Source organism: Pristiophorus japonicus, chromosome 2, assembly GCF_044704955.1.
Source record: "Pristiophorus japonicus isolate sPriJap1 chromosome 2, sPriJap1.hap1, whole genome shotgun sequence".
Taxonomy (NCBI): Eukaryota; Metazoa; Chordata; class Chondrichthyes; family Pristiophoridae; genus Pristiophorus; species Pristiophorus japonicus.
In genome coordinates, this window is record NC_091978.1 from 354,366,041 (window position 1) to 354,389,825 (window position 23,785).

General features: G+C 45.6%; 1 protein-coding gene across 1 annotated transcript in view; it reads left to right on the forward strand.

Moving 5' to 3' along the window:
* LOC139231726 (PH and SEC7 domain-containing protein 3-like) overlaps positions 1–23,785 on the forward strand; it is a 179,710-nt gene that overhangs the window by 55,429 nt on the left and 100,496 nt on the right. The window contains exon 3 of the mRNA XM_070862529.1: positions 2,270–2,381. Within this exon, the coding sequence (XP_070718630.1) occupies positions 2,270–2,381 (112 nt within the window). The remainder of the gene's footprint in view (positions 1–2,269; positions 2,382–23,785) is intronic.

The window sequence follows — 23,785 nt, forward strand, 5'->3', positions numbered from 1 at the left end:
CCCCCGCGCCCCCCCACCTTACCAGCAACGCTGAAACCAATTGTAGCATCTCTACTATCACTTGGCTGAGTTCAACTAATTCAGGACACCCCAAGGATTGAATCTGGCAGCTTCCTGGTTTGCACTACATAGAATCGTAGAGCACAGACATCGTGTCTGTGCCGGCTCTCTAAGAGCTATCCAATTAGACCCAATCCCCTGCTCTTTCCCTGTACCCCTGCTGTTTTTTCCCCTGCAAGTATTTATCCAATTTCCTTTTGAAAGTTATTGTTGAATCTGCTTCCACCACCCTTTCCAGATGATCATAACGCACTGTATAAAACAATTCCCCCTCTGGTTCTTTTACCAATTGCCTTAAATCTGTGTCCCTCTGGTTACCAGAGGTGCCATCACAGACTGAGCCAACACTGGAGCTGGGTGTTTGTCTCTCTTTAATTTGCATACCATCCTTTCCAGGAATCAGTGCTGGAGTTGTAAAATGCAGGTTTTATATCTATAACCATCTGCAAAGGCTCATATTTTTTAATAAAGGACTAATAAAACTTATTTCCCTTTTTGCATGGTTAAGAGGAAATGAAACATTCAGAGGCTTAACTTAAAAGCTTCTCGATAGCAACAGAGAAATATGTTGTTTGTCACAGAGTAACTCCCAACATGGAGGTCATCATTTGTAATACTAGTGGCTTACAACAATACGAATGTATTGATCTTCAGATTGTGATGGTTTGTACAGCAGCCTCAACCATTGTGATGTTGCAAATGGCTACACTTCATGGTATAAATCAACCATTCACAAAAAGATATCCTTGCATGAAGTAACTCTGCTCCACATGTGAGTGATACCAAATCAGATCCAGATGTGTTTGTGGCTCTAAGTTGGAATGTGATATTGTTTTAAAGCAGCAGGGGTTAGACGAGGATTACTTCCTATTGTGGAATTGGCCCTTTGAGTACATGAAGACCTTTTCAGTTGTTTAGCTCACTGTTTTCCCCTCAATTTCCTTGAAGCACTGACTTATGCTGGGGTACAAATGTAGACCACCCTCCGGTATTTCACCCAAGTGATCGCTCTTTCGGTGTGAGCCCAGATGGTATTGATCTTTGAGCGTGGGAGGAGTCAGTGCCAAGCTCAATCATGTCCGTGTTTGGCTAATTTCAACAACAACTTCATTTATATAGCGCCTTTAACGTCGTGAAACGTCCCACGGCGCTTCACAGGAGTGTTATGCGATTAAAAATTTGACACCAAGCCGCATAAGTGGAAATTAGTGCAGGTGACCAAAAGCTTGGTCAAAGAGGTATGATTTAAGGACTGTCTTGAAGGAGGAAAGAGAGGCAGAGATGTTTAGGCAGTGAGTTCCAGAGCTTGGGGCCTAGGCAACAGAAGGTACGGCCACCAATGGTTGAATGATTATAATCAGGGATGCTCAAGGGGGCAGAACTAGAGGAGGGCAGACATCCCCGGGGTGGGGGGGGGGGGGGGTGCTGGAGGAGATAAAGAGGGGAGCCCTGATGTCAGCTGTTAGCATTCACTGCCAACGGAGAGCAGATGAGGGATTGTACCTCGGACCTTCCTGCTCTTTGCCTCAGTTCCTTTGCCATGTATGTGGCTGTCAGTTGGTTGAGAGTGAGTGAAGAGACATTTCCAGCTACTAAAACTCTTGTTTTTCTCTGATAAAGCATAAGTGGAAATGTCCCAACACCACGTTACACATTTCTCAAATATTTTGCAATAAATATGCATGCATGCAAAGATTTAAACATACACATTGGCATTGAATCTTGAACAAACTGCCTGAGGAGTAACACAAAAGCTTTAGATATTCAGTCTAAATCACCGTGAAAGACCCAGCAATCCTTCTCCACTAGGGTTTATTGACCTGATACGATATATTTTTCCCCTTTGCAAATGTGGGAATTATTTTTTCTTTCCAGAGGTGGGGACGGAGGGTGAGGTGAGACTTATTAGCAGAAAAATTGAAGGAAAAGCATGTTTGAACAATTCAGCAAACCTTTGGGAATTATGGCCTGAGACTGTTTTATAATCAGAAGTAATAACTCGCCGGTTGTTAGGATGAATCAGTAAAGAAGCTTCAAGTGCATGTGCGTGCCTGTGTGTTTAGAGAGTTGGAAATGACCGTTTAACAAAGGAAGAATGTTGGGAGGCCTGTGCAAATGTGGCAAGTGAGATTTGCGAAGGGGTTGTTGAGTTTCTTTTTAGTTGATAATTTCAAAATAATCATGTTGCTCCCTTCTTCTCCCTCCTCAGGCTGAGACATTTGTTTGGATCAACCGGACGTCCCCACACGCACAAAGTGTCGCAAAGGCTAAATATCAATTCTTATTTGGCACGCCTGCAGAAGAAGACTCTTTGGATAGGGGTAAGATTCAAATAGAAATGGCGACGAGTTTATTTGGTCACTCAGTAGAAATGGATTCTTTTTTTGGTTGGATGCTGAGAGAGGAAGTCCTGTGCTCCCCTCTGACCCTAGTGGTCATGTTGGGTCCAAGACCCATTTCAAGAGAAATTCTTATTCATTCTCAGGATGTGGATGTCACTGACAAGGTTACCCTTGGGAAGGTGGTGGTGATCCGCCTTGAACTGCTACATTCCTTGTGGTGAAGATGCTTTCAGCCCCCACTGCCCCCCCCCCATCCCCTGCCCAGTGCTGTTAGCTAGGGAGTTCCAGGAGTATGACCCAGCGATGATGACGGAATGGCGATATCAGTCCAAGTTGGGATGGTGCACGACTTGGAGGGTGTAATGTATTTGCTTCATGGGTTCTTTGCTTAATAATTCATAGCAACACATTGCTATTAAGGACTAGTTGGTTTATTAGCAACAGGTTTAACAATCATACTACACATTACCAGTTCATTCACCAAGCTCACAACTACCTGCCTCATCGTGGATCCCCTGAACCCAACTGGCTGGGGTTTTATTGAGTCTTATGAACATCATGTGACTGGCTAAGCCACTCCCAACTCAACAGCTCTGCAGGCCTGTGCGCATAGTCACAGATACATATGTTACAGAAGAGGACCTTGGAGAGGACGGTGTTCCCATGCATCTTGAAAGCATCACTGGTGTCGAACCCCTCCTCACACGTATCAGGTGTAGTGTGTCGCTGAAAGTTGTGCAGTCAGTTGAAGTCTGACACTTGCCCAAATCACTGAGAAATGCTCTACTCTGAACAACATTTTTTTTAATGCAGAATGTGGTTGAGACACCTTTATCTCAGTTTAATCATTCACTAAGCAATTCAGTCTAAACAGTCTGTAAAATACTGTTGTGGTCTCCAGGTGATCGTTCACAGGTTACGTAAAGCAAAATAGTGAAGAAGTAATAACTAGCGCGGTTAACAAGGATATGGGATATGACTCCTGGAGCGATCACCGAAAGAGGTAACTGAGGCTTGTTGGTTCTACATCTCTCGGCAGCATGAATGGAATTATTTTTTATTTTCTGCAAGTTCCAAGTCAGTTATTACATTCATCTCAATAATTATAAAGGTTAATTTTTAGTTCTTAAAGGATGTAACCTGGTTGGGGGATGTTACAGTATTCCATCTGAGGCTACAAATAATCCACTGACTCTCTTGCCAGATGTGGGAGACAATTAGGAAGGCTTGTGTAACTTGGATCAGAATTTCAGGTGGAAAATTACTTTTCCAGATAAGTACTTTCTACCTAAAAGCTTCTTGTCTCCCAGAAAGAATATACACCGTTGGAGCTTTTTAAACAGTACAAGACTCTCTGTTGTCAAGCGAATTTATTGGTAATTGGGTTTGTTAAAATATAATAATGAACAAAATCTAAGCGAACAGGATTTACATTTAGACATGCTGCAGTTGATGGAAGCCTGAAATAACAGCAGCAAACGTTGAAAATACTCGGCAGGTCAGGCAACATCTGTGGAGAGAGAAACAGAGTGAATGTTTCAGGTCGATGACCCTTTGTCAGGGCTGATGTAGAGAGTTTCCTGATGCTGGTTTGTTGATGCTGCAGTCTCTCTCCCAGAGGGAGCCAGGGATGTTCATTGTGCTATTCCCGCTCATTGCTGAGGGCCTGGATCCAGGTGAAGCTGGAACTGCCTGTCAGAATACTCAGGGGGACACACTTAGCCAACCTGTGGCATTAGGGGTGCACAGACAGAGGGAGCCTCGTAGTTTAAGGCAGGGTGCACAGCATTAGCTCTAATTGTCGCCTCTAAAATTACTATCAACATCAACTTGTATTTATATAGTGTCTAACGTCCCAAGGCGCTTCACAGGAGTATTATGCGATATTATATGGAGTCTTTATATCGTATAAAGTTTGCGTGTGAAGCATCAGAATTGATGAGATAGCTGAATGTATCAATAATAGGATTTTTTTTACCGGATGTCCTGGGGGTGTTCATATGTCAGATGTATGCTGTCCCACATGTCTACAGTGTTACCATGTGGTTCAGTGGGTGGCACACTCACACCTGAGTCAGAAAGTTGTGGGTTCAAGTCCCACTCCAGTTGTCTTGAGGCTGATACTCCAGTACAGTGTTGAAGGAGTGCTGCACTGTCGGAGGTGCCGTCTTCCAGATGAGATGTTAAACCAATGCCCCGTCTGCCCCCTCAGGTGGATGCAAACGCTCCCATGGCACTATTTCGAAGAAACCAGGGAAGTTCTTCGCTGTGTCCTGGCCACTATTTATCCCTCAATTAACACCTAAAGAAACATTATCTGGCATTGCTGTTTGTGGGACCTTGCTGTGCGCAAATTGGTTGCCGCGTTTCCTACATCATAACAGTGTCTACACTTCAAAATTACTTCATTGGCTGTAAAGTGCTTTGGAACGTCCTGAGGTCATGCAAGGTGCTATATAAATGCAAATATTTTTTCTTTGTGAATGAACACAGCATTAGAGAGGCTCTCAAAGCTGAGCCAAGGAATCTCTGGAGGTCCTTGTGACATTTATTAAACTACGGGCCCAGAATAAATGTAATTTTACAAAAAGCAGCACTCCTAAAATTGAATAAGTTGAAACGAGTGCTTTTTGGAAGATGAAAAGTTCTGAGTAATCAAATCAAAGGGTTGCCATGGAAACAGAACTCTTCTCTAGTGGTTTTCATGTTCTGTTCTCCATTAAGACATGCAAAAAAAATTATTTTTGAAAAGCTGCTCATTAGGACTGAAAAATTAATTGCATAATGCTTGCTCAAAAATAGAACCTTTTGGGAGAAGATTTTCTTTGCAGCAATGTTCTAAATGTGAGTGTAAAAAATGCAGTTCTGGTCACACTGCCAATCGTGAAGAAGAAATCTCCTCATGAGATGAGATTGAGATTCTGTTTCTGGACTGAAAACAATAATAACTGACTTTTCATGATCTCAGTGTGTATTTCTGCATGGAATTACTGCACTAATTCTATAAATGGACTTTCATATTCTGTACAGCACTCCAATTTAACAAAGTATTTTGCATTGTACTTTGACCATGCAGACTAATCTCCGTTAAGTGCCCTTCCAGCTCAGTGATTCCTTGCTCCGTGATTTCCTGTTCAAAAGCTCCCAAAATTGTAAATCCTTCCCTTCACAGAATGAAAAACAATTACTGCATGCTGGCTGTTAACTTTAAATTCATCATAGATTGATTTAAGGGGAGGCTAGATAGGTATATGAGGGAGAAAGGAATCGAAGGATGTGTTAATAAGGGTTAGATGAAGAGAGGTGGAAGGAGTCTTATGAGGAACATTAGCGCCAGCATAGACCTGTTGGGCTGAATGGCCTGTTTCTGTGCTGGAAATTCTGTGTAAATGAACGAGTCTCTTCATGAAACAAAAACAGAAAATGCTGGAAATCTCAGCGGGTCGGGCAGCATCTGTGGAGAGGAAGCAGATTTTTTTTTTAATATTTCAAAATATACTTTATTCATATAAAAATTTGTACAGTACATTCAAAAGCAGTTCAGTACATTTAGCTGCGGTCAGCAATCCCATACACTACATTTGGGTGTTGACGGCAGTTTCGTTCGATACATTTCCTTGCTTTTCAGTTCAAGTACAATTTGCTACAGTACGGGATACATTGTAGTACATTCAACAAATTACATTACATGTGTCACTATACAGTACACGGAATGGATGACGGTACATTTACATTTTCTTTTCAACATACATTACGAAACAGACCTTGCATTGTACATGGCACTACATAGGTGTTTGCAGATCATGGTGCTCCATGTACACAAAAAGGAAGTTACAAATACGGCCCGAGGGGAGTTTTGGACTGATTCCTGCCCCCGGGTTTACCGTGGCAGAAGGGCTTTAAACTGTGGCCCTTCCCCACCGTGCCTTTGCGGCGGCTGCACCAATTTTAAGTGCGTCCCTCAGCACGTAATCCTGGATCTTGGATTGCGCCAGTCTGCAACACGCAGACGTGGACATCTCCTTGCTCTGGAAGACCAGCAAGTTTCGGCAAGACCAAAGAGCGTCTTTGACCGAGTTGATGGCCCTCCAGCAGCAGGTGATGTCTGTCTCGGTGTGTGTCCCTGGGAACAGCCCGTAGAGAACAGGGTCCTGTGTTACGGAGCTGCTCCGGATGAACCTCGACAGCAACCACTGCATCTCTTTCCAAACCCGCTTTGCGAAGGGGCAATCCTGAAGGAGATGGCTGACGATCTCGTCCGCCCCGCAGCCGACTCGGGGGCACCGTGCCGTGTTGCTGAGACGTCGGCTGTGCATGAACGCTCTGACGGGTAAGGCCCTCCTCACCGCCAACCAAGCTACGTCTTGTGTGAAAGCTCTGGCGATGAGACGTTCTGCCAAACGAGTTCGACAGTCCGCTCAGGGAACCACCCGACAGGGTCCACCCTCTCCTTTCATAGGGCGTCCAGGACCTTATGTGCTGACCACTGTTTTATGGCCTTGTGGTCAAAGGGGTTTTTTGTGAAAAACTTTTCTACGAAGGACAGGTGGACAGGCATGGTCCAACTGGTGGGGCTGTTTCGCGGCAGCATGGCCAGACCCATCCTTCGCAATACCGGGGACAGGTAGAACCTCAGCACGTAGTGACACTTGGTGTTTGCGTACTGGGGGTCTGTGCACAGCTTGATGCAGCCGCACACAAAGGTGGCCATCAGGATGAGGGCCATGTTCGGAACATCCTTTCCTCCACTGTCCAGAGATTTGTACATTGTGTCTCTGCGGACACGTTCCATTTTGGACCTCCAGACAAAGTGGAAGACGGCCCGGGTGACTGCCATGGCACAGCAGCAAGAGATGGGCCAGACCTGTGCCACGTGCAGCAAACCCAAGAGCACCTCACTCCTGATGACCAGGTTCTTTCCTGCCATGGAGAGGAAGCGCAGCTTCCACCATCCCAGTTTTTGCTTCACTTTGGTGATACGCTCTTCCCAGTTTTTGGCGCACGCCCCGTCCGCTCCGAACCATATTCCCAACACCTTCAGGTAATCTGGCTTAACGGTGAAGGGAATAAAGGATCGGTCGGCCCAGTTGCCAAAGAACATGGCCTCGCTTTTGCTGCGATTGACCTTCACTCCCGAGGCCAGTTCAAACTGGTCGCAGATTGTGAGCAATCCGCGGACCGACTGCGGATCCAAGCAAAAGATGGCCACGTCGTCCACGTACAGGGAGGTCTTGACCTGAGCACCTCCGCTGCCTGGGATCGTCACCCCTCTAATGCCCGCATCCTTCCTGATAGACCCGGCAAAGGGCTCGATACAACACACAAACAAGAGAGACGAGAGAGGACAGCCTTGCCTGACTCCAGATCTGATCAGAAAGCTTTCAGTTTCCCACCCGTTGATTAGAACTGCATGACTGATGTCTCTGTAGAGCAGTTGGATCCAATTGCGGATACCCTCCCCAAACCCCATTTTGGAGAGCACGTCCATCAGGTAGGTGTGCGATATCCTGTCAAAGGCCTTCTCCTGGTCTAAGCTGATTAAGCAGGTGTCCACCTCCCTGTCCCGCACGTAGGCGATTGTATCTCTGAGTAGCACCAGGCTATCAGAGATCTTCCTGCCGGGGACAGCGCAGGTCTGGTCCGGATGAATCACCAGCTCAAGAGCAGACTTAACCCTGTTGGCGATGGCTTTGACAGGATCTTGTAGTCCATATTGAGCCATGGGTCAGGCAGCATCTGTGGAGAGGGAAGCAGAGTTAACGCTTCGGGTCGATGAACCTTCGTCAGAACTGGAGAGTGTTCGGAAAGAACAGATTCTTAACAAGTTCTGAAAGGGGGAGGGGAGGAAAGAACAAAAGGGAAGGTCTGATAGGTTGGAAGAGAGGAGACAAATGGGATGATGCCCCAAATTCAAATGCTAATGCCAGGAGTTAGAAAAACATTAGTCGAGATAGGGTGTGAATGGTGGGATTATGACCAACTGCCATTAGAGACAAAGAGAAAAAAAGAAACAGGCTCTGATGGGTGGGGGGGGGGAAAGGGAACCAAAGATTGGCAGAGGTTATGCTCTGAAATTTTTGAACTCGATGTTGAGTCCAGAAGGTGGTAAAGTGCCTAAACGAAAGAGTGGGAATGGAATGGAATGGAGTGGAGAATTAAAGTGACAGGTGATCGGAAGCTCAGGGTCACACTTCCGGACTGAACGCAGGTGCTCTGCAAAGTGGTCACCCAATCTATGCTTGGTCTCCCCAATGTAGAGGAGACCACAGTGAGCAGCGACTACAGTATAAAATAAGTGTGTATGAAATAACTCAATAATGTAACTAAAAATGCCCTTTGATTTTCCTCTAAGGAAGAGGGTTCGGGGCCAATTCTTGCTGTATTCAGATCAGCCAATGACCTGATGAAAGGTTGACTTGCATGGATATTAGGAAAAAAACAGATCAAGTAGATTGTAGAGAGCCCGCTGTCTAGTTTGAATGGAAGAAAGAAAGAACTTGCATTGAGTTGCATCTTTCACATCTCTGGTTCACGGTCGATGAAGTACTTTTTGAAGAGTAGCTACTGTTATGTAGGCACACGTGGCAGCCAACTTGCGCACAGCATGGTCCCACAAACTGGAATGAGATGCCTAACCCAGATGATATATTTTGGTGGTGGTGGTTGAGGAATAAATGACCACTTGAATGACTACTGTTGGCCCTATGGAAACCAACTCCATTACAAGAGGTCGTAAATCAGTGTTCTGCTTTTCACTTGAGTATTAACGATCTTCTGATTATAATCATTTTATTTTTTAACTTCAGCATAAAAAGCAATTTACAAGCAGAGTATAGTCACAGATAGAGCACACAGACCTAGGCATGGGTCTTTCCGTGCTGCTTGAACAAAGGTAAAAGCTTATATTCATGCACTGTTTTCTTATCAAACTGGAACAGGCATTGTCTAATATGGTAGTCTCTGGCTACTGCATAGTCGAGAGACACAAGTCTACACTTTCTTCAACATACATCAACAACGTTAGAGGCACGTAAAACACCATGGCCTTGCTGTGGTAAGCATAAACCTTCTAGTCTCAAGATATTCTTACCATAACAAAACATTTTTAATCTAAACATTCTATTTTGAAAATATCTAAATTGCGTGGTTGCGAAAACCGCCTGTTGCTAAGTGGAACCTGTATCTCTCTCATGTTGCACATTTTTTCTCTGTGTTGATTACTAAACATGGACACCTTTCAGAAATTGAATTAACCGAGTTCCATATGCCAACAGGGGGCAAAAAAAAAAAATTCCTAAAGCTTTAAACTGAGGGAGGTGTGCTCCTGCCCTGAAATGGGGCAAAGTTTTGTCTAAAGTCTGCAGCTGACGGATGTGGCTTGATTTTCTCACTCGGGATGGCTGTGAGTGTTGCAATCCAAAGAATTTGCACATACCTGGCCGGTGACTAAACTTTCAATATGGCCACATGTGTTTCAGCTCGCGCTGCTGCTCGCACACAGGTCCACTGCCTCTCATAATTCATTAAAATGCCATGAACAGTTACAGGAAGTAATCAACAAGCCTAATGGTCTTTAGATCTAGAGGACTCGAATTCAAGGATTAGAAGATATGCTACAGCTATTGGTCAGAGCACACCTGCAGTACTGTAAGCATTAACTGTAATGTCAACTCGCTGTAACAGAGAAAATCTTTTACCTGGCACAGCCCAATCCCCAAGGGACCCGGATAATCAAGAGTTGCCTGTATTTCATTGGTTGACTGTCCTCGTGAACTTAGGTTCTGACCGTGAGAAGCGCACATTCTAGAACAGACGCTGAACGGTTACGCTGTCGTGGACAATTTGTGCTTTTGAAATTCATCCAAAGACAAAGGAATTTTAGATAAAATGCTTCTCGCTCTCTACTTAAACTGCCACTGCAAATCAGACAAGTGGAAACAGCATTGTGCTTTTTAATAATGAACACGATGTGAGGGAGAGACACATTTAGAGAAACAGTTCTTCATTTAATCTGTTCCCACACTGCCCCCAACCCTCCGAAAGCTCCTGACTCTTGGTTTTATGCAACTAGGCGAGCACCAGTTGCCTCTTTGATACCTCGTCCAAATGGCTAGTCATTACATCTGAGCAGGGATAGAGGGTGTCAGCAGGTTATCCGACCATGGTGGGCGTCATAGTTGACCCTATTCTTGCCTCACTTTCGCAGCAAGGATCACGAGCTGACGTCGGCTAATCCAGCACAGCTTCAAACTTTAAACCTGGGAACATTTTAACCCCATTGGTTCTGTTTATATATTAGGCTCTGCATTCAACACTGAGCCATTGAAAGAATTAGTGACCAATGAACAATATGGGGTACGTGAATGAACTGGCCGTGTTATACGCACCAGATGAGTCGACCTTTGTTATGGCTGTACCCACTCTCCTTGTCATCATATTGTGTCAAAAGTAACACTGGAGACAATGGTGATGTATAAGCGGCTTGGTACTCTCTCCCTCGGAGGCCATGAACCCCATAGAAACATAGAAAATAGGTGCAAGAGTAGGCCATTAGCCCCTTAGAGCCTGCACCACCATTCAATATGATCATGGCTGATCATGCAACTTTAGTACCCCATTCCTGCTCTCTCTCCATACCCCTTGATCCCTTTAGCCGTAAGGGCCACATCTAACTCCCTTTTGAATAAATCTAACGAACTGGCCTCAACAACTTTCTGTGGTAGAGAATTTCACAGGTTCACAATTCTCTGAGTGAAGAAGTTTCTCCTCATCTCGGTCTTAAATGGCTTACCCCTTATCCTTAGACTGTGACCCCTGGTTCTGGACTTCCCCAACATCGGGAACATTCTTCCTGCATCTAACCTGTCCAGTCCCGTCAGAATTTTATATGTTTCTTTGAGATCCCCTCTCATCCTTCTAAACTCCAGTGAATATAAGCCTAGTCGATCCAATCTTTTGCAACCAAAACTGCTGCTGGCAGGAACCATAAATTGCCGATGGTATATAGCTTAGATTGTCAATTTGGCATCTGGCCATGGATGGGTTGACCTCTCTGCTTCCCCTTACCGGTAGTGAGCTTAGGCAACTTTGCAAGAACTGCGAGGTTGGGGCTCGTCTCTGTAACTAGAGGCAAATTCAGCACAACAGAAACGGACATAATTACTTAGCGACCACCAGTGGAATAGAATCTGTGATTTAACAGGGCCCTCCGACACGTGGGGAAATCCTTTGTGTTTTGATTGCATAAAGAAAATCACCAACCAGGGTATAAACATAATGAACGTGGTTGTCACAGAGGACAGCATTCCCACTGTTTTAATGGATTAACTCTGCCACAAACAGAATCTAAGGCTAGTTGCCAAACATTCATCAGGATTTCGACCATTTTTCTGTTGGGAAATCTAATTCATAGAATCATACAGTGCAGAAGGAGGCCATTCGGCCCATCATGCCTGTGCCGGCTCTTTTGAAACAGCTATCCAATTAGTCCCACCCCCCTTGCTCTTTCCCCATTGGCCCGCATTTTTAAAAAAAATTTTCAAGTATATTTCCGATTTTCCTTTTTGAATGTTATTATTGAATCTGCTTCCACCACCCTTTCAGGCAGTGCTTTCCAAGTTATAACTCATTGCGCAAAATAATTTCTCCTCATCTCCCCCTCTGGTTCTTTGGGAAATTATCTTAAATCTGTGTCCTCTGGTTACCGACCCTTCTACCAGTGCAACCAGTGTCTCCTTATTTACTCTCTCAAAACCTTTCATAATTTTGAACACCTCTATTAATTCTGACCTTAAACTTCTCCATTCTAAGGAGAACAGCCCCAGCTTCTGTAATCTGTCCATATTACTGAAGTCCCTCATTCCTGGTATAATTCTGGTAAATCTCCTCTGTACGCTCTCCAGGACTTCCAATTGACCAAATAGCAAAGGCCTGCCTTCCCCTATGACCTCACACAATCCAGTGAACGAACTGTTAAACTAGCGAGATCTCGTCATGTTTACATAGAATTTACAGCACAGAAACAGGCCATTCGGCCGATCCGGTCTATTCCGGTGTTTATGCTCCACACCAGCCTCCTCCGTCCTAATACATCTCGCCCTATCAGCATGTTCTTCAATTCCTTTCTTCCTCATGTACTTATCGAGCTTCCCCTTAAATGCATCTATGCTAATCGCCTCAACTGCTCCATGCAGTGGCAAGTTCCACATTCTAACCACTCTTTCGGTAAATACATTTCTCTTATTCCCTATTTGATTTATTAGTGACTTTCTTGTATTCGTGTCCATTAGCTTTGCACTCTGCCCACATGTGGGGAAAAAGAATTCTACATCGGCCTTATCATACCCCTTCATAATTTTAAAGACCTCTATCAGGTCACTCCTCGCCTTTCGCTGTGGCTCAGTGGGTAGCACTCTCGCCTCTGAGTCAGAATGGTTGTGGGTTCATGTCCCACTCCAGGAACTTGAGCACAAAAAATCTAGGCTGACACTCCAGTGCAGTGCTGAGAGAGCGCTGCACTGTCGGAGGTGCCGTCTTTTGGGTGAGACGTTAAACCGAGGCCACGCCTGCGCTCTCAGGTGAATGTAAAAGATCCCATGGCACAATTTTGAAGAAGAGCAGGGGAATAATCCCCGGTGTCCTGGCCAATATTCATCCATCAATCAACATAACCAAAAACAGATTATCTGGTCATTGTCACATTGCTGTTTGTGGGAGCTTGCTTGTGTGCAAATTATCTGCTGCGTTTCCCACATTACAACAGTGACTACACTCCAAAAGTATTTCATTGACTGTAAAGCGCTTTATAGTCATAGAATCATAGAAATTTACTGCATGGATGGAGGCCATTTCGGCCCATCATGTCCGCTCCAGTCGACAAAGAGCTATCCAGCCTAATTCCACTTTTCAGCTCTTGGTCATGAGACGCCCGGTGGTCATGAAAGGCGCTATATAAATCCAAGTCTTTTTTTCTTTAAAGAGAAAAGCCCCAGCCCGTTCAGTCTTTCTTGATAGTTGTTGCTACACAAAATGCAAACAGAGTAACTGTGCCTGAAACAATGATGCGGTCAAAGGGATGGCAATCCGGGAGGTGAGGCTGAGACAGCAGAGGGTTTGTTGCGGATGTCAGAGTGGAGGGAGGATGCACAATGGGCCAGTGGTGAAGGATTGAATGGCATAGGCTGAGACGTGTGGTTGGTGGAAGTTGCACAAGTACGATGGGAGTGGGGCCAAGAAGAGATTTGTGGATGGGAATTAAGACTTTAAGTTCAACCAGCTAGTGGTGTCAGCTGTGGCTCAGTAGGTAGCATTCTCACCTCTGAGTCAGAAGGTTGTGGGTTCAGGTTCCACTCCAGGGACTTGAGCACAAAAATCTAGGCTGACATTCTGGTGCAGTGCTGAGGGAGTGCTGCACTGTTGGTGGTGCCGTCTTTCGGATGAGCCGTTAAACCGAGGCCCCGTCTGCTCTCTCAGGTGGATGTGAAAGAGCCCATGGCACTATTTCGAAGAAGAGCAGGTGTCCTGGCCAATATTTATCCCTCATCATCATAGGCAGTCCCTCGAAATCGAGGAAGACTTGCTTCCACTCTAAAAATGAGTTGTTAAGTGACTGAACAGTCCAATACACGAATTACAGTCTCTGTCACAGGTGGGACGGACAGTCATTGAAGGAAAGGGTGGGTGGAGCTGGTTTGCTGCACGTTCCTTCCGCTGCCTGAGCATGTTTTCTGCATGCTCTCGGCGATGAGACTCGAGGTGCTCAGCACCCTCTTGGATGCACTTCCTCCACTTAGGGCGGTCTTTAGCCAGGGACTCCCAGGTGTTGGTGGGGATGTTGCATTTTATCAAGGAGGCTTTGAGGGTGTCTTTGAAACGTTTCCTCTGCTCACCTGGGGCTCGCTTGCCATGAAGGAGTTCCTAGTAGAGCGCTTGCTTTGGAGTCTTGTGTCAGGCATGCGAAAAATGTGGCTCGACCAGGCCAACATCCCCAGCATCGAAGCACTTATCCCTCAATCAACATAACAAAAATAGATTACCTGGTCATTGCCACAGTGCTGTTTGTGGGAGCTTGCTGTGCAAAAGTTGGCTGCCACGTTTCCCACATTACATCAGTGACTCCACTTCAAAAAGTACTTAATTGGCTGCAAAGCACTTTGAGACATCTGATGGTCATGAAAGGCGCTATATAAATGTCTGTCTTTTGTTCTGCTTTATCCAGTTGTAGGAAGAAATTCAGTAATTGAGTTTGGTTTTCTGTGCAATATTTCAAGGTTGGTCATATTCTCGTGCCAGCACAGGGAGGTTTTTTGAAGGCCTATGATTGCATCAGCAAGAGGCTGTTTTTATTTTAACCGATATGTGCATGATTTTCCCACTGAGTAAGTACTTCATTCCACACTACAGGCAGCCCTGTTCCACAAACGAGGATACAAGTAGAAGAACTGAAAGAGTTGAAGAGGAAGAAGATTTAGGGGTGTGCGCTTTCTGTTCAAAGTACACCTTTCATTTCTGTCTCCAAACGTAAAATCAAATGTGTAAGCTCTTTGTTCGAAAAATATCACACCTGCGGTTTTAGCCCAGTGTACTCCTGAGCTGGTGCAGTGATGTATGTTGTGGGGAGCAGTTCCATTCACTTCATTGGGGGCTGGGTCTTGGAACCAGTCTGGCAGCTGATCTAGAGCAGTCTGACCCAGGGAAAATACCCAGGACTGGCTGAGTACCGCTGCAATCGCAGGGGACCCTGAGCAGGATTTGGGAGCTGGGCAAGTGTCTTCACTGATTTGACAACCCAGCTTGCGTTAATAATCTACTGGGTATTTAGTTAGAAAACAAAATGTTGCAATAATCACTACTCTGGAAAGCAGAACACAAGACATAGCGCTGACAGTTATGTACACTGGCACGTTGAGTGGCTAGTGTTAAATCAGATGAGGCTGTCGTTAGAGTGCATATCTGTTTAACCTTTGGCATGGCAATGGAATCCAGAAACCTATCCTAATTTAAAGGGCAAATGAGTAGGGGGTAGGTGCAGAGAGTGTTTATTTAACCCAATGTAAGTCATGTTGATTTCTTCCCTTATTTAAAAAAAAAATCAATCCGAATGCACATCAATGCCCAGTAGCTGAGTGGAGTATTGAACAATACAGGAAATTTGTGGTTCCAATCCTCAGCCGGTGCTGATAACTGATTTCACTTAAGGTAATGTCGAGGGGTAATTGACCTCAGCAGGAAGGTTAGGAAGTGGGGTAAACCACCCGGGAATCTCGCTACTGCTCTCCGTCTCGACCCGTTGTTGGAGCGCGTTGGTGTCTGGCGAGGTCAGGGTGAGGCTCGGCTGTGCCAACTCCGACACAGTTGGATGGCCTGACAGTACTCCATGTCAAAACTCGGAAGGTGAAGAGTTGGCCTCTGCGCGACGGGGCAGTCTGCTGCCCACGCAGTGGCGTTTTCCCCAACTCGAAGGGTTTGTCTTCAGGAGAGGAGGAGGGAAAATTGGATAGTGCACAAACAATTCCCATGCCACTAGTGACAATGTCCGTTCCTTTGCCACTTTGTCACAGCTTGACCCTCCAATCCAGATGGCTCTGCAGCTCCATGAAGAACTGAGCCATATTGATTACTGAAGAATCAAAAGAGGGTGAAGATAAAATGCTGCACAGCTCCGGGTTTATGTTGAGGGAACTTCTCACCATTTCTTATCATGGCATCCTAGAAACATACAACGCAGAAGGAGGCCACTCGACTCATCGGGTCTGTGGCGACCCTTTGAAGCTTCTCCAGGCTCTCCACATAACTGAAGTCCCTCACCCCTGGCACCATGCCGGTAAATCTCTCTTGCACCCTCTCCAAGGCCCTGCGCTTAGCTTCTCACTAACATTCTCTCGCATTGGCTTATTATTGTACATTAGCAGATTTAAATGTGAAAGGCTTGGCCCAGTTGGAATGACTGAAGCATGTCTGGAAGGAGGGAACAATTATATTCCAAGAGGCTGTTCTGTGTTTTGGGGAAGGGAGGAGCTGATCTCTGCTCGGGGAGAATGTCATTTTCGAAAAGGTGAACCGCATTCTGGGCATGCTGAGAGTGTTTAATGGGGAGGGGACCTCGGCCAGGTAATCCACAGGGGAGGTGTGCACTGGAGCGGGCGAGAAGGGTGAGGTTGCGCCTTCCGGAGGGCGAGATGATCTGGGAGCTCCGTCCCTTTTCTGCAAGACTGCCTGCTGTCCAGTATCAGTTCAATACAAAGTCAGGTAGAAGAAAATCTGCTTCAGGCTGAACAATACAGCTGCAGCAAAGCTCCCCTGGGCCCCGCAAGTACTAATATCTATTGAAACACTTTGACACTTGCGGAGAAATTCAGTTACAGATTGATCGAAGACTCCAAGGTATGACTTTAATGAAGATAAATGGCTGGGCTTACATTGGCGTCATTCTTATATTTATTTGGTGAGGCCGTACTTAACCCTTTCAGCACTGCATGGGAAGAAGAGGCCCCCTCTAAGAGCAAGAGAGGCAGTGATCTTGAAGAGGAAGCAAAGAGGGAAAGCTCCCCACACCCTGCTGAAGATGCTACGATCAACCCGTCAATGATATCCAAAAGATTCTGAATGTGCGAAGCTTTATTCACCATATTTTGTTGCGGATAGATAGCGGGCGGGAGGGGGAGAGGGTGACTAAAAGTGGCAGTAGGATAAAGATTGAAACTGGTAAAAGGGAAATTAGGATTGATATTAGGAAGTTTGTCATGCACACGCACACGCGTAAAGTGGAATGGAAAGGATTAGGGAACGGAAAAAACCTTGGAGTCATTTAAGAATGGTTTGATGGCGGAGGGGGAAATGTAGCTTCTTTCTACATGGATGGGCTCAACCATATCGACCTTGTGAGACAGATCCTTCTAGTCTCTGAGTCGAGGAAGACTGCTTGCTTTCCTCCTCGGTGGACCAGTCATTTTGTGTAACATTCAATGAGGAGGTCTTATGGTGCTGATGAGAAATTGTCTTGTCTTGAAGTTTGGACGTGCTCTAGGAGACCATGTTGAAACTGTATTTTTGTAGAATGGATAGTTTTCACTCATTTTGTATAATATGTGGTTAATAAATCATGGCCAAAATTGAAAAGCACCCAAACTTTGGGTGGTGGGGTTGGGAAGCCAGTAGCCCTTCTGTAATTCATCATGCCATTATCTGTGCTCTCCGCGACAAGCCACATTCCTTGCCAGACCTTTAATACCATCTCTGTAATTTCCACCAGCCCTATAACCTTCGGAGAAGTTTGCGTTCCTCCAACTTTGGCCTCTTGTGCATCCTTCGCCACACCATTGGAGGCCTTGCTTTCAGCCATCTCGGCCCTAAGCTCTGGAATTCCCTCCCTAACATCTCCACCTCTCTCTTTTTAAACCCTACCTCTTTGACCATGCTTTTAGTCACCGGTCTTAATATCTCCTCCTTCAGCTCAGTGTCAGTTTTTGTCTGATTACGCTCCTGTGGAGAGCCTTGGGCCATTTTACTATGTTGAAAGCGCTATATAAATGTAAGTTGCTGTTGTCGCACCCATACTCGGCCAAGCACTCTGCACCATAAGCCTCATAACCGATGATACCTTCTATGCGGTAAGCTCCATACTAATTCAGATGCTCGTGTCGAAGTCCTCTATAAGCCTCAAGCCTGCTTGCGAAGTTCTAATAGAAACATAGAAACATAGGAAATAGGTGCAGGAGTAGGCCATTCAGCCCTTCGAGCCTGCACCACTATTCGATATGATCATGCAACTTCAGTACCCCACTCCTGCCTTCTCTCAATACCCTCTGATCCATTTAGCCGTAAGGGCCACATCTAACTCCCTTTTCAATATATCCAACGAACTGGACTCAACAACTTTCTGTGGTAGAGAATTCCACAGGTTCACAATTCTCTGGGTGAAAAAGTTTCTCCTCATCTCGGTCCAAGATGGCTTACCCCTTATCCTTAGACTGTGACCCCTGGTTCTTGACTTCCCCCAACATCGGGAACATTCTTCCTGCATCTAACCTAATGCATTGTACCAGAGGAAAGGTCACTATAAACTTGTACATTGTAAATAGTGCTAATGTCTGTTGGAGGATTCCAGGCACCAGGTTGGAGTTCAACTGATGAACAAGCCATGAGAGCAGATGATGGAATGAGTTAGCCCGATGCTCTGTAGTCCACAGGCAGTCATTCTGTCTCTTCCCCAGCTTCTACACTGACTATTGAATCTCCATAACTGTTGTTTGTACGAGTTTATAGTGACCTTTCTTCTGGTACAGTGCATTAGAACCTTGCAAGGATATCAGTGCATTTACAGTGAATTCATTATGATCCATTCATTCTACCATGTGGATAGCGACATGATCAACGGCAGGAAGCACATTGCCTGCGAGCATCTGGCATGACAGCTGGTGTTGCCCATAAAGGGGAACTTTAACTGAATACGTTCGAGCTCATTCAGTCTTACAGTAAAAATAACAGATATCCTGAAGTGACAGAAGTGACTGAAGTTGTCTTCTGATCTGGGCCTTAAATGCCCGTTCAAACTTCACTTGCGGTTTACTACACTATCTGAAGCCTGAAGTGACTGCTTTGTAATGACTTTTCACTTTGCGTCTCTTTGTAATAATCATCTTCTTGGGCAGTCTCCCGGAGTCGAGGCTGACTTGCTTCCACACTAAAATGAGTTCTCAGGTGACTGATGAGACCAATGCGGGACCTACAGTCTCTGTCACAGGTGGGGCAGACGGTGGTTGGAGGGATGGGTGGGTGGGGTGCTTGGGTTGTCGTGTGCGCTCCTTCTGCTGTTTGTACTTGGCTTCCGCGTGCTCCCGGTGAAGAGACTCAAAGCGTTCGGTGCCTTCTCGAACGCTTCTTCTTCACTTCGAGCGGTTTTGGGCCAGGGATTCCCAGGTGTCGCACTTTTTCAAGGAGGATTTGAGGCCATCATGATTGCTAGGCAGACCTTTGTGTGTGTGTGTGTGGCCACATCTTAATATAAGATAGCCAACGAGTTTTGTATTGTCTAACACACACACAATTGATGTGCAAAGGCTTCTTTGACTAAGCTGCTTGTTTTTTTTAATGTATCTTTGCCCTGGAACAGATTTTTCTGTGTGTGTGAAGTGAGTTTCATTATCTCATAGAACTGAGCAGCGTACTGAAGAATCATTTCAGAATCTGTAGGGGGCATTGCGAGAGAGAAGTAGACGAGTGGGAACTGAAGTGAGTGAAGGGCAGATGCAACTAATAACTGCTTTACCTTCTCCATCACTGAAGGTCAGTCAGTACAGAGGACAACTTGAGGGAAAACCTTGTCTAACTTCAGTCATTTTTTCAAACTTCTGGCAATCGCTCAACTCGAGAAACAAATATAATTCTCTCAAAGCTTTTTGTGAGTCGGACCTATTGTCAAAGGAGCACTGTTCTTTATCAGCTGATGGAAAAAAGAACTGGCCATCATTTTGCTGTGATTGTATCGAAGTATGAGCAGTGCAGTGAAGCCTTTGCAACACCGCGCTACGCTTCAATGTAATTTACGTAAGTAAGATCAGATGAAATAATGCAAATGCCAGAAATCTGAAATTGAAACACGAAATGGTTGGAGATACACGGGTTTGTCAGCCTCCTGAAGGACACAACTAGGTTCATGTTTGGGATGAGCCTTGACAGGAAGTCTCCAGGTGCTGGCTAAGATGTGTGTTGCCAGCCTTTTCTGTCTTTATTTATATCAAAGGCAAGGCAATGTGTGTCTGCTCAGAGCTGTGTTAAAGGGAGTGGACTAAACAGAGCGGTTTATTTGGGAATTTGGAAAGAGTGGCAATTCGGAGAAGCGGGGGAAGGAGCTACAGCTTTTTGTTCATACTATTTGTGGTGCTTCGTATTACAACAGAGGCAAAAATCAAAAGTGTGGCGTCGACTCAAGGGGAACAGCTGATTGGTGAGTAGCTGGTGAGTGTTTTTGCCTTCTAGTCTTAAGTTTATTTCATAGTCAAATAGTTCATAGTTTAGTTCATCATTAAATAACTAGAGGCTTGGCAGGGCAGCTCAGTCCCATGGAGTGCACATCCTGTGGCATGTGGGAGCCCTGGACGCTTCATGTAACCTGGACAACCATGTGTGCAGGAGGTGTCTCCAGCTGCAGCAACTCGAGCTCCAGGTTTCAGAGCTTGAGCAGCGGCTGGAGTCACTGCGGTGCATCTGTGAGACTGAGAGCTACGTGGATAGCACGTTTCGACAGGTGGTCACCCCGCAGCTTAAGAGTGTGCAGGTAGAGAGGAAGTGAGTGACCGCCATACATAGGAGGAGGACAGTGCAGGAGTCCCCTGAGTGCATCTTGCTCTCCAACCAGTAATCTGTTTTGAGTACTGGTGAGGGCGATGATGCCTCCGGGGAGTGCAGCCAGAGCCAAGTCCACGGCACCACGGGTAGCTCAGCTAAACAGGGGTGGGAGGAAGAAGAATAGAAGAACAATAGTGGTAGGCGATTCAATAGTCAGAGGAGCAGACAGGCGTTTCTGCGGCCTCAGACGTGACTCCAGGATGGGATGATGTCTCCCTGGTGCCAGGATCAAGAATGTCACCGAGTGGCTGCAAGACATTCTGGGGGGAGAGTGAGAACAGCCAGAGGTCGTGGTCCATATCGGTACCAATGACATAGGTAGAAAGAGGGATGAGGTCCTGCAGGCAGAGTTTAGGGAGCTGGGGGAGAGAGATCAAAAAGCAGGACCTCAAAGGTAGTAATCTCCGGGTTCAGAAATAGGAGGATAGAGAAGATGAATGCGTGGCTGGAGAGATGGTACAAGCGGGAGGGCTTTAGATTCCTTAGGCATTGGGATCATTTCTGGGGGAGGTGGGACCTGTACAAGCCGGACGGGTTGCATCTCAACAGAGCCGGAACCAGTATTCTCGCAGGAGGATTTGCGAGTGCTGTTGGGAAGGATTTAGCTTGGCAGGAGCTTGGGAATCGGATAATAGATTCAGTGGGGAGAGAAGCAAAGCTGGAATTGGGCAGCAGAAAAGTAGAAAGTGAATTTAGAAGACAGAGGAAACAAGGGCTAGAAAATAGACATGGAAGTTTGGCACCACTAAATGGTATATAGTTCAATGCAAGTAGTATAGGGAATAAGGCAGATGAGCTGAAAGCACAGATAGACTCTTGGCAGTATGATATTATAGCTATTAATGAGACATGGCTGAAAGGAGGTTAGGTATGGCAGCTCAACATTCCTGGTTACAGGGTTTTCCGAAGGTATAGAGAGGGGGGTAAAAAAAAAGGAGGGGGGGTCGCAGTATTGATCAAAGAAACAATTACAGCTGTGAGAAGGGATAATATGTTAGAGGGGTCACCAACGAGGCTATATGGGTCGCATTGAAGAACAAAAAAGGGGAGATCACACTACTGGGAGTGTACTATAGACCCCAAACAGTCAGAGGGAGATAGAAGAACAAATATGTGGACAAATTGCTGCGATGTGCAAAAACTATAGAGCTGTAATAGTGGGGGATTTCAACTACCCTAATATTAACTGGGGAAAAAGCAGTGTGAATCGTACAGAGGATGCAAAATTCCTAAAATGTATTCAGGAGAACTTTTTTAGCCAGTAGTAACAAGCCCAACAAGTGAGGGCCGGTTCTGGACTTGGTTTTGGGAAATGAAGAGGGGCAGGTGGAAATGGTATCTGGGAGAACATTTTGGGGCTAGTGATCATAATTCAGTACGAGTTATGGAAAAGGACAAAGGTGGACCAGGCAAAAAAGTTCTCAATTGGGGTAAAGCCAATTTTGCTGAGCTGGGATGAGATTTGGCCAAGGTGGATTGGAAACAACTACTTGATGGTAAATCAGTGTCAGAGCAGTGGAAGTCATTCAAGGAGATCCTGAGAATACAGAACAAGTATGTTCCTTTTTTTAAAAAAAAAATGGTGTGGGGCTAACAAATCTAGAGCCCCCTGGATGCCAATTGACATACAGGGTAAAATAAAAATTTTTAAAAGGGAAGTTTATAGAAAAATAGATGCAGGAGTAGGCCATTCGGCCCTTCAAGCCTGCACAGCCATTCAGTAAGATCATGGCTGATCATTCCTTCAGTACCCCTTTCCTGCTTTCTCTCCATACCCCTTGATCCCCTTAACCGTAAGAGCCATATCTAACTCCCTCTTGAATATATCCAGTGAACTGGCATCAACAACTCTCTGCAGCAGGGAATTCCACAGGTTAACAACTCTGAGTGAAGAAGTTTCTCCTCATCTCAGTCCTAAATGTCCTACCCCTTATCCTAAGACTATGTCCCCTGGTTCTGGACTTCCCCAACATCGGGAACATTCTTCCCGCATCTAACCTGTCCAGTCCCGTCAGAATCTTAGACGTTTCTATGAGATCCCCTCTCGTCCTTCTCAACTCCAGTGAATAAAAACCCAGTTGATCCAGTCTCTCCTCATATGACAGCCCAGCCATCCCTGGAATCAGTCTGGTGAACCTTCGCTGCACTCCCTCAATAGCAAGAACGTCCTTCCTCAGATTAGGAGACCAAAACTTAACACAATATTCTAGTTGAGGCCTCACCAAGGCCCTGCACAACTGCAGTAAGACCTCCCTGCTTCTATATTCAAATCCCCTAGCTATGAAGGCCAACATACCATTTGCCTTCTTTACCGCCTGCTGTACCTGCGTGCCCACTTTCAGAGACTGATGAACCATGACACCCAGGTCTCGTTGCACCTCCCCTTTTCCTAGTCTGCCGCCATTCAGATAATATTCTGCCTTCGTGTTTTTGCCCCCAAAATGGATAACCTCACATTTATCCACATTATACTGCATCTGCCATGCATTTGCCCACTCACCTAACCTGTCCAAATCACCCTGCAGCCTCTTAGCGTCCTCCTCACAGCTCACACCGCCACCCAGTTTAGTGCCATCTGCAAACTTGGAGATATTACACTCTATTCCTTCATCCAAATCGTTAATGTATATTGTAAAGAGCTGGGGTCCCAGCACTGAGCCCCGCGGCACTCCACTAGTCACTGCCTGCCATTCTGAAAAGGACCCGTTTATCCCGACTCTCTGCTTCCTGTCTGCCAACCAGTTCCCTATCCACATCAGTATATTACCCCCAATACCATGTGCTTTGATTTTGCACAACAATCTCTTGTGCGGGACCTTGTCAAAAGCCCTCTGAAAGTCCAAATACACCACATCCACTGGTTCTCCCTTGTCCACTCTGCTAGTTACATCCTCAAAAAATTCCAGAAGATTCGTCGAGCATGATTTCCTTTTCATAAATCCATGCTGACTTGGGCCCTGTCACCGTTTTTCAAATGCGCTGCTATTTCATCCTTTATGATCGATTCCAACATTTTCCCCACTACTGATGTCAAGCTA